At 42.6% G+C, this 20,120-nt stretch overlaps 1 protein-coding gene across 4 annotated transcripts in view; it reads right to left on the bottom strand.

Annotated features, from left to right (window-relative positions):
- Positions 1-1,568: 1,568 nt before the first annotated feature.
- Positions 1,569-20,120, bottom strand: part of usp25 (ubiquitin specific peptidase 25) — a 29,977-nt gene continuing 11,425 nt past the window's right edge. For 2 of the 4 annotated variants that reach the window (XM_062405869.1, XM_062405870.1), the window contains exons 7-26: positions 18,375-18,512; positions 17,382-17,458; positions 17,204-17,277; positions 16,066-16,217; positions 14,552-14,679; positions 14,350-14,445; positions 14,028-14,192; positions 13,014-13,252; positions 12,789-12,859; positions 12,458-12,686; positions 11,526-11,798; positions 10,986-11,125; positions 9,688-9,861; positions 8,333-8,428; positions 7,205-7,383; positions 6,494-6,572; positions 6,247-6,326; positions 5,803-5,926; positions 3,746-3,938; positions 1,569-2,463 (exon numbers count right to left, since the gene is read on the bottom strand). In XM_062405869.1, coding sequence (XP_062261853.1) covers positions 2,291-2,463; positions 3,746-3,938; positions 5,803-5,926; positions 6,247-6,326; positions 6,494-6,572; positions 7,205-7,383; positions 8,333-8,428; positions 9,688-9,861; positions 10,986-11,125; positions 11,526-11,798; positions 12,458-12,686; positions 12,789-12,859; positions 13,014-13,252; positions 14,028-14,192; positions 14,350-14,445; positions 14,552-14,679; positions 16,066-16,217; positions 17,204-17,277; positions 17,382-17,458; positions 18,375-18,512 — 2,880 coding nt within the window. In that variant the 3' untranslated portion in view covers positions 1,569-2,290. The remainder of the gene's footprint in view (positions 2,464-3,745; positions 3,939-5,802; positions 5,927-6,246; positions 6,327-6,493; positions 6,573-7,204; positions 7,384-8,332; positions 8,429-9,687; positions 9,862-10,985; positions 11,126-11,525; positions 11,799-12,457; positions 12,687-12,788; positions 12,860-13,013; positions 13,253-14,027; positions 14,193-14,349; positions 14,446-14,551; positions 14,680-16,065; positions 16,218-17,203; positions 17,278-17,381; positions 17,459-18,374; positions 18,513-20,120) is intronic. The other 2 variants (XM_062405871.1, XM_062405872.1) reach the window with 1 other exon arrangement.

The following is a 20,120-nucleotide window of genomic DNA, read 5'->3' as shown; positions in this document are numbered from 1 at the left end:
GGTATGTCTGGCGTGTGAAAGGACAGGCTTATGACCAGAAGAATACCATCGCCACAGTCCAGCATGGAGGTTGGTCAAAGATGATATTGGGCTGTTTTTCTGCGGCAGGAACTAGCTATCTTGATTGTGTACATGGCATCATGGATTCACAGAAATACCAGGCCATTTTAAAGAGGAATGTGATTCCTTCTGTTGACAAATTAAACCTTGGTGATCATTGGACTTTCCAGCAAGACAATGATCCAAAGCAAAATCTCCAAGTCCACCAAAGCTTGGTTGAGAAAAAGATCCTGGAACGTCCTGGAGTGGCATTCACGGTCACCAGATTCAAATTTGATTGAAAACCTTTGGTGGGATTTAAAGAAGGCAGTTGCAGCATGGAAGCCACCAAACATCACTGATCTAGAGGCTTTTTCACTTGGAAAATGGGCAAAGATTCCAATCGAGAGGTGTAAGAAGCTTGTCCGCACTTACCGAAAACATTTTTTAGAAGTTATAAAAGCTAGAGGATGCGCCACAAAGTACTGAAGCTGGGGGGTTGAATAATACTGCCCATGCACATGTGTTGAAAGAGTTACATTTTTCATTTGAACTTCAAAGTTAAGTCAACTTCTGTTGTCAAAATAACTAAAATACGCATCAATAAATATCTTTTGTTGTTTGATGAGATTTTTTTGTCATTTATTGTCATTATCTGTCATCCACATCACTATAATGTCTATTGAGGTGAGGGGGTTGAATATTTCTGATTGAAACTGTATGTTAAGAATGACACAGATCCAAAAGCATATAGTCAAGTGCCCAAAGTTTCCTTAGGGCTCAAATCAGCCTATGACAAAACAAATGTTTATATTTATGTCTGTATATGACAAGGTAAATACAGTTAGTATAAATTACCCACACAATTTCACGTTAATTCCCGTATATTCCCGTTAATTCCCATGGAAAGTTTCCAACTGTGAATATTCCCTAGAATTTTGCAACCCTAGTCTCAAATCAAGGACTTTGATCAGTGCAGTGTTGAATGCAGGGGCGGACTGGCCATCGGGAATACCGGGGACATCCCCGGTGGGCCGATGGCCGAAAATATAAATCCAACGGCCCATCACTATGATGTACCGGCCCACGCCCATCATCGCATCAGCCCTACAATGGTTGAAACAGCGGCACAAGCGTAATTTTCTCCAAGAGCTATACCTATCTATTCGCACTGACTGCTTTTATACTGCTACTCGCAATCGGTCTTCACACTCATGGTGACTATTTTTCGATTTTTTTTTAAGTGTCTTTTAATATGTGTTTTACAGACTTCGGAAGTCCAAAGTAAGAAAAGATCTCCACCTTATTAATAAACACCTCTAAATTGGTTCTTACACAGCCGAAGTGTAGAGAATTTGGATTTGCATACATACACGCAACGCGGCACCCAGTTATACGCATGCGCACCGCCGTGTATTGAGTGGGCCGGTCTGACAGAAACTCCCGGGCCACTTTTTTCCCCCAGTCCGCCCCTGGTTGAATGTCAGAGTCCGTTATTATCGAACAAGTGAAGAAACAGCAAGGCAAAGCATTTTTTATTTGGCCTAAAGGGGCCATAAATAAAACTTTATTCTCTCAATTTATTAACAAGCCACAGGAGGTCCGTGGCCGTCTACCACAGCACTTTAAACATCTCTCTCTGCTGCAGTTCACCAAGACATGAGACCCATTTGAGATCCTGCGAGCCGCTGACAGAACTGGAGGCTCTCTTCCTAACTTCCTTAGAAAAATAAAACAAAACATGGTAATACTGTACCAAACTGGAGGCCGAGCAGCAGGGTGATCCTCTCCACGCAGAGGAGGGGGCTTTAGAAAGGGCTATGAACGTGGCTGGAGAAGCTTGAATCAAACAGCAACAACAACAGTAATAAACTATGAAAAACTCTCAAACTCATGTTTTTTAACAAACCTGAAGCGGAGTGTGCTTTCAACCACTGCAGGCTGGCAGTCCCAGTTATTCTCCCCATCCTCCCCCCACCCCCCCCATCAACTTCTCCTCTCATATTTACTTATTCCCTCCCAACAGTCTCTTCCTGCTTCTTTCCGCCGTTGTGTTTTGCTTAGAAATAAAAATGAAATCATATTTATTGTGATAAAACCTATAGCAGCAAAAGAGAAACATAGGAGTAACAGCTAGAAGCAAGTGACCCCTTGATTTATAAAGGAAGGCATGGGTTAAGAGAGGTCCATGGATTTCTGCCCTGGGTCGGGCCTGTGAAAAAGGGAGGGGTGTCTGGCCGCCTCTCTGAGCTCATCTGCCCTCGCTGGGGATCCTGCTGACGGCAGCCACGATGCGGCTGAACCGTTCACACAGCTCCAGAGTGGAGTAGGAGGGCAGCTTGGGCGGGTCGTGGAAGCTTTTGATCTCCGTGGAGCAGTCCAGTAACTTGGGGAGGAAGTCGGTGAGCTTCTCCTGGAGGTTGGCTGCCAGCAGGGGGAGGACAGATGGAAAGAAAGGGGATGATTAACTGTATGAACATTGGAGCACAATGTGATGAAAATGCAACACAGAGAACACAGGGGAAATATTTAACGTGATATGGCAAGCAGTTTGAAAGCCTGTTCCAGGACAGGATCAGACTGACCCTCTGGTGAATTGGTGTCTGGGTGATAATATTGTGATTTGCCTGAACAAAGGCCAGGAACTCTGAGAACATGCTCTCTGTGGACTGATCCTGGAATGCACTGATAAAAGCTGAGTCATTTCCAGTCCTTTTCTACCAACACATTCTTTTGAGGAGCATTTTGAATATCTCCTTGTGGTTTTTGAGCAGGTAAAGTTACTCTCCTGGCTTTCTTATACCCTTCCAAACATATTTGAATACTTACAAGCTTTTCATATTAAACAAGAAAGATATTAAAATGGCATTGAGCAGGGTTGTTGCTGTAATCTGCTGAGACGTGGGCCAAATAAAATTAAATTTAGATTTATTGATACTTCTAGATTATTATAATTATTAAATACATTATTGGGAAATTCTGTGGCTGCTCTGACCATCAATGAAATGATCATCTATCTGCATCTTTTCCAAACGTCTCTGCCCGTCCAGACTAAGATTCAGCCCCGGCGTTTCCTATCGTTTCAGTTTTAGCTGCTCTAACACTGTGGAATAGTGGGATACCAGATGTGTCTGTAGCAGAGCTGATGTGTTTTCAAATTAAAACATAGTAATGTGGTTGTAGCCTTGTTAATTAATCATCTATGAATATTCAAATTGGCCACAGCACCATTTCCACTCAGCTGAGCGGCCCGTCTTCCAATGAGCCACACATAGCTTCTGCTCAGAGGTTTGTGATCCAGAAATAATATAGAAACCTCACTATACAAAGTTGATGCTATGGTGTGTTAGTGTGTGTGGACGGGGGGGGGGGTGAAACCCTGACTGAAGTTACCAGTTGGAAATAAGAAGCCATGGTATTGTCGGCTTATTTCAAAACCATGTGGACAAGTCGACAAGGTTCAACACCTGATTTTCATTCGACGGGTCTTTATACATCTGTTGAAGGAGGCAGATATTGCTGTTAAGCTCTACAGTTGTCTAATGTTTTAAAATAAAGACTCATTTCTTCAGGTTCCTCAATGCTGCACAACCTAGAAGCACAGTGCAGTGGCATGATTATTGTGATCTTTGGCAGGGGCAATGAGGAATGTACAAGTAACCTAAGACTTCACTCTCCAGAAATATCTGCTCCCTCAGGAACTCACATTCCATCTCTTGGCCCAGGTAAGAGCACCAGCGGTTCCTCATGTCCTCCACCGCCAGTAGGTCTCTCTCCGTGTCGTCGACCAGCAGCAGAGGGATGCAGGACACCACCAGCTCGTTCATGATTCCTAAGCCCGTGGTCACCTCGGGTTCTTCTCCGGATTCAAACATGGTGGCCGCTTGTTCGTTTAATTTCTATGGATGGAAGGAAGATACTGGTGATTAGACGTTTTAAAAGAGTCAAAGATGAATCAGTAAAATGTATACATTTTTGTAATTTCCTAAAATTATATTATTGATTACATTTAAGGGATAATCACAGTCAAAGATTTGCAGATTCAGCTCCCATAGTATAAGAGCTATGGGGAGAGTAAACAGGAAGCATCAGTGCATTAACAGAGGTTTTCAACTTCATTCTAGTCTTTTGAGCCTGTACTTGTTTTCATATTGACAAAGTGGAAACATCGAAACTCTGCCTAATTAAATGTTAGCAGCTCTGAGAATGAGTGTGAATTTTGATGAAAACTGCCACAAATCACGCTTGGAGGATTTTTACACAACCTTAATTGGTTCTGTTTGCTGTGTCACAGCCACTGCTACTGCTACTGCACAGACTGCTGACCAAGTTGATAAGTGGAGCCAAAAACCAGCGAGCCAAAAAAAAAAAGACTAACTTCCTGTTGTGTTCAGAACACCAGCATGCACCTGTTCCTTTCATCTTATGCAGTATATTTGCCTCACGTCTCCCCTGTACCCCTGGAAGGGGATGCGTCTCACAGATTGATAACCTGAGATGGAGACTAGAGCCAAGGTCATGTGGCCCTCACAGCTTTCAGACAAAGGCAATGACGATGACTAAGTCTTCATTTCTTTAAGAGTTTCGGCCAAGAACCCACTTTGCAAACTTTTGTATATTTGTGTTATCTTGTGTAAATGTTTTTACTCCAAACAATATTCTTTGTTGTTATTTTTTATCTAAGTCATTTATGTCTCAGTGCTTGTTTTGTTCTTGAGTCAAGTTTTCCATTAGCTCTAATAGATAAATTCTCAACAGCTTAAGTACTAACAGTAATCCTACTGGCAGCACGAATATGAAGAGTGTCATACAGCCACTGGAGCGTAAGTGGGTCCTGACGTTTTTACATGTGGATACAAGCTTTTCTTCCTCTTCTTGGCCAGAGCCACCTTGCTGTCACAGACAAACTCCCTGACCTCCTCTCTCGTAGGAAACGACCCCTTTTTCGGAAAGCCCGTTTGGAATCAAGAGTGAGATGCTGGATTTGCAAAACATCCAAGTACATTAGCTGTGTCAATGTTAGCAGTGTTTTCAATTAAAACAAGAGCCATAGGTAAACAGCTGAGCAGACGGAGCCAGAAGTTCTGGCCAGAGATCTGAGATGGCCGATCAAGCTGTGCAGAGCTGAGGTTTGAGTTTAGCTGAGGACACGCTTGTGTCTCATGGTAATGTGTTTACACTCGCAGGCCCTCCTGCTTCCTATTCCCACTCCAGTGATTACATTATGAGCACAATGCTGGTGTAAGGTTACTGAGTGCAGCAGCGAGGGGGCTGCTAAAGATCAGTACGAGGCTGATCAGACCAAAATACCCTCAGCTCTAACCAATAATACCAGAGCACAGCCTGGAGCTCGGCGGGAGTAAAATGAAAAGGGGGCTCGCAACGCTGAAAGGATTTTCATCTGTCAGAATCAGATGAAAAATCTTCAGTGGAATCTTTTGTGGGCAGCAAGCAAACGAAAGCAATATCTCAGCAAAAGAAATTTGATTATAGTAGCACGACTCAGGATTGAAGGAGAAGTGTCTGGCTATGTTAGTTTTGCTGGGTCACTTTGACAGAGGAAGTGTGATACAGAGGAAAGGGAGTGACAAAGAGGCGACGATCACAGGGAAGAGCCGCGGGACATAAAGGTTTCCGTTCCACAGCAGACCCTCTTTGTGATCACTTTGTTTGATCAAAGAAAACAAGAGAAATATGACATCCACTCACGACAATAAAGATCAGACTTGTTGTTTGGAACAAACCACTGTGTTGAGAACTCACCAGCAAACACTCTCGACGGTAATAACTCAGCAGCTCCTCGTCATGACCTCGATACAGCCCTTTGGACAAAAGCTCCTTGTTGTACTGATACGAGTAAATCAGATACATCAGAGCCTCCACGTAACTGGGAAGGAAACAAAGTTGATAAACAGATGTTATGTTCACATAAATGAATATCAAAGTTGCACCAAGAACTTAGAGAGCAAACCATTTACAGAGGAAATAAACCCAATGACCCCACTGCACAACTACAAAGCTTGGAGCTGCGCAGATAGCCAACTGCTGCCCCCTGCAGGAGATAATTCAGCACCCACTGGCTAATGCAGATCGGATCAGAGTAAATGTACGAGTGACAGCTCAAAGATGATAGTTGGAGGCAGAGTTTCATTTATTTTTTTTCCCGTGTTTGAGTGTAGGAGGAGCTCAAAAAAGGTGTCAACATACTTTCTCTTCTGAAAGAGCTCCAAGCCAGTCATCATGAAGACACTTGTCTCGCGGAAGTTGCTGTAGTCCTGATGCCACATCTGTTGTACACAAACCAATTAATAAAAGCATGTTCCTTGAAATTCAATGACACAAATACTGGAAATATTTAAGTATTGTCTGTGTCGGTGGAAAAGTCATACAGACAAAGTGTGATACTACTGTAAAGGAAGTGTACTGTTTTAGATGAAGAAAGAGCACTGCTGACCTCGTATTCATCCATGTTGACCTCCTCCGGCTTAATAAGGTCCAGTTTGGCACGTGCCACATTCATAATGCTCTTACATCTGTGGGAGGAGGACACAAGGAGATGGTGAGTCATCGTGCTGTACTAAGGAGATGAAACGGTCCGCCCTGCCCCTAGGCCTGAACGTGGCCTAATGAATCACTCTTTAGAACTGAGAGGAGAAGTGAAACGCTCCTCCGGAGGCTCCTATTGAGGCCACATGCACACATAAATCTAATTATCTCGCTCAAAATAGAGGAGAAGGGAGAAATCAATTTTTCACTCATGAATATGGATTGAGGCCAACAAGCGTAGTAGAAAAGTTTGGAGAATTAGTAAGGAGCGTTACACATTCTAGTGACATGAGCATCACAATATGACTGGGGAGGGAATCTTGATATTTCCCAGCAGTATTAAAGAAATGTGTGTCTTAGGATTTGTGCTGGAACAAAAGACAGAGGCAAGACTCATCAGAAAGCAGTGTCCGGATGAGACACGATCACTGACGGCTGCAGCAACGTCAGTAAAGATCTCTGCTACCCTCTGCTGGTCATTTTTAGAAGTTGACATTGTAAAAATAAAGTCTAGAAAGTGACAAAGTTTAGGGCAACCAATGGAAAAGCACAGAATATACATATGAGATTTTTGTTGTAAAAACAAGGTTGTGTCATAATGTAAGAGAGTCTGAGCTACCTCTCATCAAATGCCAGGTTCCTGTCAGCAAACTGTGTGAGCAGAGTCCTCTCTAGGATTTTCTTGGGGGCCTGGTTTTGGATGAAGTAGACGATGACGTGCTGAAGTCGGTAGTCGTTCTCAAGTGATGTGTCCTCTTGGGCGAATCTCAGAAGACGAGCATACTCCAGCTTTATGGCCTGAGCAGAGTGACAAAGTAGTGATGGTTCATGGTTACATCTCTGAGGTTTAGGAGGTTTAGGAGGTTTGATCATGGACAATTATTTACTTGCTCTTCATTCAAGACCTAAATGATAAACTAAATTCATCTTTTCTTTCCTATTCAGCTACTTTATAAAAACTACAGCACACTTTTTATACTTATGGCTGTGCAAAACATAACAACTTCAGGGGCTAAGTAATGCTAAACAAAATCTGCTCTCACGCAACACAAATAAATACACAACTATCTGACGGGTTCTGTAAATACTGGGCTAAATTTTTGGCAACAGAACATAGACACAAATAATCTTCTCTATTTGGGGTAAAAAAGTCGACAGCTCAACAGGAGAAAGACGGCAACACAAAGAAAAGCAGATGCATCTACAATGGTACATGAAGATAAAATATGTCAAATATTTTTGGTAGGAAACACATATACCTATTGATGTATATAATATATGCAATCTAATTATAAGAAGACAGGTCTTCCTCCATATATGGCAACTAGATGTTTGTATAAACCTCAACTATGACCCTTTTTGAGTCTCTATATGTTGTCCCATCGAACAAGTTCTTTGCAGAAAGTTCAAAACACAAGGATTTTTTTAATCTTAAAGCTACCGACTGTATTTGGCTGATTTAAATACTCTACTGTGGCACCGGGAAACATAAGCAGTTTAGAGTTGAGCAAAATATTACAGTTACATTTCCACTTGTATCTTCTGACTCAAGAATTGGAAAAGACAATCACCGCTGAACATAGGCCAGTGTAATTATACTACTGTGCTTATGACTACTTATAAGTATTTATCTAGCGCACTAGGAGAAAGTAAACAAGAGAACATCAAAGAAGTTGAACGACATAAAGGGGAAGGCAGGTGAAGGTGGAGATGAAATGAGGGACGGTGGAGGAGAGATGGTGTGTACCTTAAAAAAGGCTGCCTCAGGCCCATTCTTTTCATGTATGCAGCCGGATTTGCCAATGGCCATTATTATACCCTGCATGTTGGGGGTCATCATCGCCTGCCCAGAGAGCAGGAACCATGTTAAACAAAACAATGGGTCCTTGGGACGAACCGAGCAAGGCCAATGTCTATGTTACATGCTCTGAGGCACTACAGTAAAGCATACCATAGTCAGGGCATGCAAGGCATCACTCAGCAGTCCATGCATTTGTTAGAATGACAACTGTGAGAGACAGAGACGGCCGGTTCAATGGCAAGATGCACAATCCTCACAAGGATAATGTGAGAAAACAGAGGCAGCAGCATAACAGCCGTGTGTGACCCATAACAAGAAGTTCAGGGACATGAGAGAACAGGCTGGAAAACTCACTAACAACAGCAATTGTCTGTTCAGAACATCGGCCCTGTTCACAGCTTGCATTAACATCCATCCACATGTGATCCAATCACAAATGGCCAGCTCTAAGTAGGTCAATTCACACGTGGTACTAGAATGTGCCTCCTGCGACCACTTATGATCAGAGGACTAACATAGCCTTAAGTGTGTGTGTGTGTGTGTGTGTCAGTGAGAGGGAGACAGAGAGAAGGGCTGAGGAAATTAATGCACTGTGCACATCAGTGTTGGGCGATCTTCACCTCAGTCAGATCGTCCCATCTTTCAATCGCCAATACTCGATATCGATAAGGAATTAAAAATCTGAACGTCAAGTCAGTAAATCCAGCTCTCAAACTTAAAGACCACACTCTTGAATAATTATTGGGGGGAAAAACTTATACATTCACGCTTGAACTTAAAGCTGCCCACTTGTGAACTGATCCCCAGAGACACAAGTCTGAACACGGTCATACTGATCTTCAAATATTGACAAGGCCAATTTCAAAAATCTGCGCATAATGTAATAAACATCTCATTACCTTTTGTCTACAGGTAATGGTTTGATATAAAATTAAAACAGTTTATTCATAACTTGCCATGACACTGTGTTCTTGGCTTTTTTAATTTAACTGTGTGACTCATGTGAAGAAACAGTTCCTGAGTTTTCTACCAAAGGTCAACTAGCCTTTGTGCCAAGATGCAGACTGAATCGAGAAGAGACTTTTCACACGAGGGTAGAAGAGAACTCTCAAGAAAGAGGTCAGTCTGGTTGCACAGCATTTTCAACCTCAAGCCATTCAGGAAATCAGTCCACGTAAAGTGTCAGATTTTCTCAGGTGTGAACAATCTTGGGTAGAGCCATGTGAATATATCAAAAAGGCACAGGTGTCTCAGCACATTGCACAAAATACGGCGAGGAGACGTATCTGTGCAAGAGCTACCTCGTCATCATACCCCCCCTCTTCTGAGTCAATGACAAAGGTCCCCACATTGGGAATGGCCACCTCAACGGTGCGCTGGCCTGGGGCCTCATCCTCCATGACCAGGTCAGGAGGAGGGGTAGAGGGGTTGCTCACCTGGACCTCAGGCTGAGGGGAAGTGGGAGGGGGAACAGACTGTAGAGAGAATGGGAAAGATGAAACAGGAAGGATAGAGAAGTGATGCAAAGGCAAGGAACATCAGACAGAGAGGGAAAACTGAGATATTGGCAAAACAGTACTGAATCAATAAACTAATTTATTCACTAAAAAATTCAATGTGGTTTACTGACTAACTTAAGCTTAGGGTATGTTCGCCAATCCTTTACTTGTGGACGGAGCAGAGTAGAAATTATATAATTTCCGATAAACTTTAACTTTTTGCATGTGGGGCCAAATCACTGCAGCTCCAGTACGAGTATGAAGTATATCCATTTATGGTCTCCCTCTTGAAAAGAGAGCTTGACAGATAAAATAAAATAACCCTCCTTGTTCAGAATCAAAGATAACACTTCTGGAAATGATGGTGGAAACTTGAATAAGCACTAAAGAGGGATTAAAGGATAAATTCACGTCCTCCAAAATTAAACTTCTTAGGTTTAAGGAAGTATTTGTTTTGTACCTCCTCTCCCTTCCTATTCCTTTCCAATTTAAATGTTAAAATGGGACATAAAATCCACTGCTCAAATGAATATGTTTAACCTGCAATATATATTTTTTGCTCACCTGGGGGCAGTGGAAATACACTTAACACAACACAACATATTTTCACCTTTGATGTTGCTATGATTTAACTATCATTCATTTGCATCAGGCTATAAGCTCTAGTTTGGTCTCCACCAGATCTTAAAAAATTCAATGGACTTCTTGGCTGTTAACTTCTCAGCTGGTAAGGCCGTATGTGAATTTTTCCGTCCGCTTATAAAGTTGTGAAATTGCCAGTGAAGAAAACCCAACAGGCTGAAAGACCCGATTAAGGTCCATAGTGCATAGAGCTTTAAGTCCAGCAAAGATTCTCAGTGAACTGTCCCTACCACCAAGTCACTACATGTGACACCTTTCACAATCAAATTAAACTTGAAAATAACATTCTAAAGAAAAATGGCACCCCACCCATGATTAACTCAAGGTGTAAATAATGAAAGAGGATGAAATAAAATCATACAAAATCCTGACTAACATTTAACTGAAGACAATTGCACCTGATGGGTAGCAACGACTTGGTGTGAGAGTGGTATATTTTTATGCTGTATTTTACATACAGCATTTAACAATGCTTCGGGGCTTCTCTCCTCTTGCTCCGCAGCAGCTCTGGAGATGGCTCTCTCTGTGTCCTCCTGCAGGTGTTTGGAGTCGTCTGTGGGTGACGGCTGCTCCATGTACTCTGGCTCCTGCTGGGCCACTGTGGGAGGACAACTGTACCATCAGAGCAATGCAGCATTAAACAGCTCTTCCCATTTCAACTATTTTCTTTTAACACAAACAATCATTTAGTCTGTCATCCACACAAATGTCACAACAGCAAAGTGCAAGTTGTAAGTCTTTCTGCATTAGCGTGAGCGGGGCACCATCGGCATTGTGCCGAGTAGAAAATTAATGAATTTTCATTGTTCGTTACCTGTCTCTTTCATTCATTAAATTATTATTATTTGTAGTAGTATTAAAAAATGTATATTGAATTAACTTGTCGCACTGTAGTTTCTCGTCTGCATCTCCACGATTATAAAACTGACCACTACTTAAAACCAAGTATAGATTCTCATTGATGTCTTCTGCTCAGTATCCTGAGGGTCATGACTGACCTGTGTTGTCTGGGGGGCTTGATTCAGTACACATGGGCTGAGGGGAGGGGGAAGTGGTGGAGTTGCTGGTTGCTGCGGAAGCAGCTGCGGCTGCAGTGGCGGCCGCAGCGACCAGCGCCAGCTTCTCCTGCTGGGCCTTGCGGGCCTGCAGGGTGTTCCACTCCTGAACCTCCTTGTCAAACAGCTCATTGTCCTCCTTCACATAGTGCTTCAGATCTGGAGGCAGTTTGTCCAAACCACTGAGTAGCTGTCCCGTCTCCTTATCAAACTCCTCTGCAAAGACAACCGAGAGAGACAATACATTTATAAACTTCTGCAAAACATGGAATCCAAACTATTTTATTATCATTCCCTCTCAATAAACTGAAGATTTTTCTTTTTTAAGATTTAGTCTTTTTCATTTTCAGCAGCCCACTGTCCTACTGAGGAAAAACTCAAACTCATTGGAATCAGCTCTACTTACTGAATTGATAAAACAAAAAGCTCAGAGGTAAGGCATTTTTAGGTATGAAACTATTTGAACTCCAGTGAGGAAGGTGACATAATAACTATTAGAAAACAAACGAGAGGATAAAATGTAATGTTTTAAAGATAACGATATTTGAACTCTTGGCTATGTTGTTGAGTTTAAACTTCATTTGCAGCTTTTTAGCAGAATCGCTATGTCTTTGACAGCCGTCCTACCAATATCCATACAAAACTCAACTTTTAGCCTGTATATATTAATATTTGCGCAAATTTAGAGCTAACTTCCTGTTAACCTGACTACCTTGAATGAAGAGATTAAGCTACTGGAGGTCAAAAAGTCAAGAGTTACACTAGTACAGAAGTACTATAATTGTCCTTCATAAGTACATACAGTATGACGGTAGAACTCATGCCACAAGATACACATAAATGCTACAAACAGCTAATCATAAGTGCACAGGTACCTTCTATGAGAAAGGGCTTCTTGTCGTTGATATACATGAGACAGTATGCACTGGCGTTGCGGTAGCCTCCAAACGAGTCCCTGACCAGCTCCTCCCAGGACGACTTAGTGACTGAGATGTCATTGTACTTCATCCAGCAGCGCTGATGTGGATCGTAGATATAAGCCCAGTAGTGGCCTGCATTGGCCTGGCCTTCATGAACCAGCACTGCATGAAGCCGGTATGGCACCTGTAATAGCACAATAGGTTTAATACGCTGATTTATAAATGAAGCACTTGATATGGTTTTTTGCTTCACAATTACGACTGATTACAGAAAACTGGTGCTCACCTGCATCATAGATTTGTCAGAGTACATAAGCTCTATGGTTCGGTGGATTCTGTTTATGCTGCCCTGCAGATCTGTTGAGAATAGAATCGTATAAAATCTATTTGTAAGTACCAATCTCAAGTTTACCTTGACATTACTCAGAAAGTGATGGACAAGTAAATCGTGCTGAAGGAGTCACAACAGAGGAAACATTAAGGGCTGCAATTGGAAAGCAGGTACACCTACCACGGGTGTCATTTTCCACTTCGCTCCTCCAACGATGCAAGCAGCCCTCAAGCACCCTCAGCTCCTCCTCTGAGATGTGCCGCGGGGCAGGGTGCATTGGCAGGTCAGGAGGAAGTCGGGACTGTGTAAAGGGTTTATGAATGGGTACTCTCTGTTGCTGGGCTGCAGTAGAAGCTGTGGTGGGACCTGAAGCGGAGCCTGAGCTCTCTGGGGGGGGCAGGGACTCCTGCTCGGCTGTCCTGAGGTTAAAAACAAGGTTTAAAAATAAAATCAAAATACATACATAAAATGGGTCTGGGACTATGGTATGACAACAACAAAATTTGTTAACTAACAAAAATGAATATGATCATTGTTGAGGGGTGTCAAAGCTTTTTGGTTTATAAAATACTAGATAGTGTGTGACGACACTGTTGAAATACTTTGTTCCATTAAAATCACTGATATAAAATAAAGGCGTTTCCACTTCATACTTCAGAATAAGTACTTAAAAGAATCTAGTACCTAAAAAATACTGCCTGATGTAAGAATCACATAGAAATGTACAATGTATGTTTTAAAACATGTTTTATTCATTCGTTTTCTTGTATTTTGAGATTTCTCTTAAGTACCAACAGAAACCGTGAGTGGCCTGCAATCTGTGATCGTCATGTTGACTAAACCACCGCCCAGGTCAGTCATGTGCCTTACTGAGACATGATTTTGCAGCTAACTTCATGTCACATAGTTCCCTCTTTATTTCTGTCACTGTACAGCGATGACATGACAATTCAAATTGTGCACCCGTTTATGAATAGGTGGCATTCATCAAGTTAAAACAAGCAATTTGTGTTTGTGCAGTGAAGACTTTGCTGAATCTGATTGGATTACCAAAGGATTTGAATTATCTATTGGAACATTGCCACAGGCAAATGAAAAGAGGAAATTCAGGATGAGAATACAGAAATGTTCTTGCACAAGGCCCTATTCCCATGTTGTGCCTGAAAATATCAGACAGTAATGTTGGAAACTTACCTTGGTGGGGGCAGCTGTTGTCCTGCTGTGCCACCAGGGGGCACTGATGTGTCAATGTCCTCTACTGGGGAAGTGCACACAGGCTTACTGGAGGCAAACTCCATGGCGTACTGGAGGACATCTGCCAGAGGAAACCTCTTGGGGCCTGAGCCATAACTCAGATACCTGAGAAGGAACAGAGAGAAACAGCGAGTGTCACGGGATGGAAGCAAGCACAGGGAGAGAGAGATAAGAGGGGGGGCATAATGAGCGCTGTCAGGGAGAATTTACTCTCCATGGCTCTTGTTGACTGTGGCTAAATTCAGAGGTGGACAAGCAGTACCTCTCCAGTCGCTGTTGGAGGAGCGTCAGATGCTCTTTAAGCCTCCTGATCTCCTCCCTCTTGATCCTGGTTATTTCCCTGTTCCTGTCCATGTACCTAACAACACAAACACATGTTTCAGTCTTAAATAGATTTGAGATTGTCATTTACAGCTGAGGCAAAACATTTCCATAATACAGTCACGTGTTATTATTTCTGTCACCTGTCCAGGTAGAGCATCGAGGGGAACTCCAGCTTGTTGTGGATCTTCTCAGGTCGTCCTAGGGCTTGGTTGAATTCAAATCTTGACAGTTCAAAGGTCAACACGGGAGGGAGCTCTGTGAACCAGTGCTGGAAGAAAATGCTGATGTTGAGATAAACTTTCTTATGTTTGAGTCTAGTGCATGGCAAAGATTTGTTTGAGTTAAATGATTATACTCCACTCTAATTGTCATTTGATTTATTTGGCAGGACAAAGAAGAGGCTCTGCTCCAGCAAAAAAACAGGGGGGACATGGAATAATGTGTGGAGGAGCTTGAGAGACTTGTGTGCAAAAAGCAGCCAACAAAATTGTAAATTAGATTTGTTTTTATCAAACTCTTTACTGCCATTAATCTCTGTCATTGTAATTAGATGCAACCAAATAGCATTTCTCCTCATGCTGCAAGGTTATTAAGCAAATCCCCCCCAAAATTACGAATGAGACATAGGTACCACCCCCTCTCAAACCTTTAGATTTTGCTGGTTGAAGTTCAATCCTACGGAATTTTATATTAAGCAAAGGTCATTTCATGACAGGAAGCATATGTGTGTCATCATGATCCACTTAGACATGGAAGGTAAATGAATTTTGGCCTGATCAGATTTGAGGACATAAAAATTCCCCTGACCACTCTCCTGGAGGAAACCCTGTATGCCAGCATGATGAGAATCACTCCCTCTCACTCCTTGTGTCTAATGCTGCTCTCTCTCCCCCCCCACATACTCATGCCTGGTGCTTTTCCAGAGGGCTGGGTGCCATACCCATCTGTGTACTTGCCTGTTAATTAGCTACATCCAGCTGCTGAGGGACAGGGTGGGCAAGGCCGTGGCTAACCAGAGGTCAGACTCAGAATAGCAAAGGTGTCACATAAGGGCAAGAGGGTCAAACCTTTGGAGAGGATCCACCACATAATCCCATATCATTTAACCTGATTTTCTTCTCTTTAGTGCTCATGATAGGTAATGATTAACAATTGTTTGGAGAGGTCAGCACTACAGGCCTTATACTTGTAGTACATACAAAAACTTTATTGTCATACAGCTAATACATAATGTGGCAAGTTTGGAATTTTGGCCTTCTCCATGCCCCTTGGATGTAGGTAGTTTCAGAAACCTCTCATCTGTTTAAATTAAAGTTGTGAGCAGGATTTTAGATGTGTTGAGCAATCATGTAATGCCAGAAAGCCATTAGCAATTCATATTTTATAATTGTAATAAAATATTCAACATTTTGATTGTTTTTATGTGTCTAATGATTCATTTTCAGTAATGTCTGCAGGCAGAGTTCTCTACAATATTATACATCCTGAGATGCCAACGATAAACATATGGTCATATTAGTCATTATTTATTGCTCATTCACTCTTGTATTATATCTGAGGATGAAAAACTAAAGCTAGTTCATGTTGTATAACTTATGATAATGTCATGTCTTTTTGGACAAAACAACTGTTGTCATCCTGCAATAGCACTGACCTCTTGTCCAGACCGGGCTGAGTTCTCTGCCGAGTGCAGGGACTCGATCTCGCCCTCAATCATTGCAGCTTCAAGACACTCGTGAAGATCCTTGAAGCCGTTCACCTGCAGTGGGTACTGCCCAAACATCTCTGTGTTCTCAAACTTTTTACCTGTTGAAATACACACATACAATAGAGATGAACTGAGAACTGAAAACAAAGCCAGTGCACACCATGAGGCAGCTGTGGGTCACCTATTCAAAGCTGGGTTTCTGGGTTAGAAAACAAAGAATGCAGATATCTCCAGTTGAAAACAAGGCACCATAGATATAGAAAACTTCAACAAACATGTCAACGAGATTCAAAAGCTGTTGTTGATACAGACTAATGCTGGTGTTGATTGGTGCTGTAAACAAAAGCATGTGATCTTCCCTGCGGAATTCTTACGTTATGTCTCGCCTCCTGCCTGCGAGCACTTTCTGCTGATTTTTGTGGTTTTGTGAGTGAGCCTGACCTGAGAATCTATCCGCTTTTAATATGTGAAAGGCCTAAAGTTCAGACCCAATTGTGCAGACATTCTCCAGAGTTCATGTCCGAAAACGGCTTGTGATAGAGACAGATACAGAGAATCACATGCATCATATCAGAGAGTTGGAAATGCAAGGAGATTAATAAAAGGAATTACAGAGACTTCACTCTTGTTTTAAAACAATGTGATTTTCAGTTGCTCGGCAGTCACTCAATCACAACTACATAAATGGCTGCACGTAGCTCCCTTATAAGAGCCCACACCCCCCAACCCCCCTTCCAAAAACAGAAAAAAGAGGAGAGGAGCTGCTAGCGGACATGCAGATGAGGCATTGAGGTCATTTTATGAGCAGCAGAGTCCACTGGCTCAGCTTTTGGTGGCTCAGGGCCAGTATTGTCATGCATAATAAGCGCAATGTCAATCAGCCATCAAGGTCTTCCACAATCAATGCAACCGCTCTCCTCTATTGCATGGACCACATCTCATTAAGACAAGGTCACTCTTCATTACCAGGGGCAAGAACTGGCTCGCTTTCTGGCTGCTGTAATCAGAGCATCCAAACGTCTAATCTTACTGTCATTGTTTTATTTTGTCTCTTTATTGGTTTTAATTTAACACCTCTTCTCACCTTCCAGGACGCCCACAGCAAGGAAGCGACCATAGAAAAGCTCCACCATGGGGTTCTTTGGTTTCTCGCCCTCCCTGACAACAAGAAAAAGGTGTTAAACATGAGGCATCTCAGATTCCGTCCTTACATGCAAGACTTACATGACACTGTATATCCATTCTTCCCCCACAATGTTTACCTGTCTTCTTCAGCCTTCATCTGGAAGGCATCCTCCAGCCAGTCGAGCAGCTTGTGGGTGAACTCGCTCACATCCTGCTGTTGAGTAAAAGAACATACAAAGACATACTTATAACAAGACCAATCACAGTACTGTCTTGTGGACATGGAGGTCAAATCGTTAAACTACAGGACTTGCAAGCAAGAAAGTCCAATCAGTCAAATCAATGCCACGTCTCTCAACTCCTAATATTCACAGAGCCTCAGCTACAAGATGAGTGGTCTTTGCAGAGGAGTTCACGGATGGTGAACTTCTAAGGGAACCTGAATACCCTAAGGCCACTCTCACATAGACATCAATGCCACACGGTAATTCAGGTCAATGCCTATATCCAACCTGACTAATACTCGGAGGAGCGACATGACTGACGAGCACAGAGGCCAGAGGGGTGGCCTCAGTTAACCTCTGCAGCGACACTGGCTTCATGCAAATGATTGTGTAAGAATGGAACAGTTTAGTACATTTGTCACGTGTGTTTCTACAGGAACTAGTCACATTACGTTAAGTGGCTGTGTGCAGGAATTTGCCATGTTTCTAATTCATACCTCAAAGACAAATAGGGGGCAGCATTTTTTCATATATTTGGACTTTCCACTCCTCCGCAGTAAAACGAAGCAGAGGGGGGCTAGCTGGTTAGTTCGTTACTTTCAGTAGATATGTTTACACAACACAGAGACTTCTTTAAAATATTCATTATGTTCTGTTTTAAGTCTAGGTTAATATTTGGACTATTTTCAATTCACTTACTTGGATATTGCTGCTGCCTGACTGTTAAACTGCTAGTGACTCAAATGTCTTGATAAGTAGACAATTCATTTACAACTTTTCAAAACTACTGTGAGACATTTCTTTACATAACAGAAGACAAAGACTCTATACCAATTAAACTGGTAAATTGATCAATAACACATATGGAACATCAGATAAGGAACAGTATGGCAGAGAGAGGCTTACCTGCTGTGACTCACTGGACTTAAAGGCGTCTTTGAGGATTTCCACAGCTCGTGACGGATCCACATATTTCCTCTTGGACCCCACCATGAGGGAGAAGAGGTGCCTCAGCTCCTGCATAAAGGGCAGGTTTCTGTGCTCCTGGTCAGAGGAGCACAATCAACAATTTAGAAAATCAAATATGTGTTCCTTATCTCAGAAGGGGAGAGAAGGTATGCACCAATGTTTTACTGAAAACCAATATGTTAGCTGATGCTTTCCAATTAGTTACGCTATTAATATTCAGTGATGGGCTTTTATAAAGATAACACATAATCCCTAGTATGATGATTGTTGAGGATAAGGATACATCATCAAACATGCAGATGTAGTAAGGCTGATGATGTGCTGAAAAGTGTCACCACCTGTGTGTCTCAAGCTACAGCATAACGATGCACTAATCTGACATTTTCACTCCTAATACTGATTCTAGTTAGCCTGACGTCAGAATGTGGGTCTGAGACCGCTCCATTGGGCTGTGATTATGGGGCGTGTTTCAACTGACCAGGAAATAAAATTCCTCTTCGCTCAATTGGATAGACCTACAACCAATCAGAGCAATGTAGTATGTGACGTATGTTAAGCAACGCATTGTGAGTTATTTACTAACGCCGGGTTCACACCGGACGCTGAAGCGATGCCGAAGCGACCCTTCAGCGCAGCGTCAAGCCTTAAATAACAGCTGGCTCCCATCCACTCCCATGTTAAAACTTTGTGCGGGTCACACCGGAGGCTGAAACGCCGAGCTGCGCCAAGGCTGCCTCGCCGTGCAGCGATCGTTTCAGCGTTGAGTCTATTTTTGCGCTTGACTCGAGTGTATCGCACCAGGAAACACATTGAACAACGATCTTAAACTATATTGATGACATATTTTATATGATATAAATGATCAAATATGCATCCCATACTTTGAAGTCCCCTTCTGTTGTCCTGGAGTTTTAATTTGACGAATGACATTATTAAATGTCCCCCTCTGCCCATCCACTACAGCCACACAAGCAGTGATAAAAAAGAGAGAGAGGGGGGGGGACTACGTATTCTCCACATAGGCTTGAGTGGAGAATACGTAATTTACCCTCGACACCCGACATTTAAAGGAGCAAACAGAGGGGAAGTTCTTCAACATGGACGACATTAAATTAATAATTGAAGTGGAGAAGTACAGTGAGTTGTATGATCCTCGGAACATGTTGTATAAAGACAACACCAAGAAAGACAAATGTTGGGATGCTGTTGCTTAATGTTGGAGCAACAAGTAAGTATATGCTTTTAATCTACTGGATCAACGGGTGATATTATTAGCGCTGCCTGGTGGTTCAGCGTCACTTCAGTGTCCGGTGTGAACAGCCAAGCGCCGGCGCGATAGGGATTAGCGCGGTGCTTTGGCGTCGGCTCAACGTTCTCTCTTCCTCTTTCAAAATGAATGCGCTGTCGATGTCTTCTAAAACAGACTCAATGGCAGCATCTACACATCTCAGCTCTCCAGCGGTAGGCATGTTTGTTGAAAACTAATTCAACTCAAGGGCACTTTGATGACGTGGTTGATTAGTTACCGTTGATCATCTGTCCATCATCGTATAAAGCCCGCCCTGACAATCTGATTGGCCTGGTCGGGCATAATTTCTCCCCAACGGAGCGACTCCAGACCGAACTTCCCGACCTCAAATGTTGTGGGCGGGGCTAAGTTCGTCTGCCATCCAGGCTAGATTC

The sequence above is a fragment of the Platichthys flesus genome, chromosome 15, assembly GCF_949316205.1.
Source record: "Platichthys flesus chromosome 15, fPlaFle2.1, whole genome shotgun sequence".
Taxonomy (NCBI): domain Eukaryota; kingdom Metazoa; phylum Chordata; class Actinopteri; order Pleuronectiformes; family Pleuronectidae; genus Platichthys; species Platichthys flesus.
The sequence above is the reverse complement of the archived record's forward strand: the minus strand, read 5'-3'. Positions and strand labels throughout refer to the sequence as shown.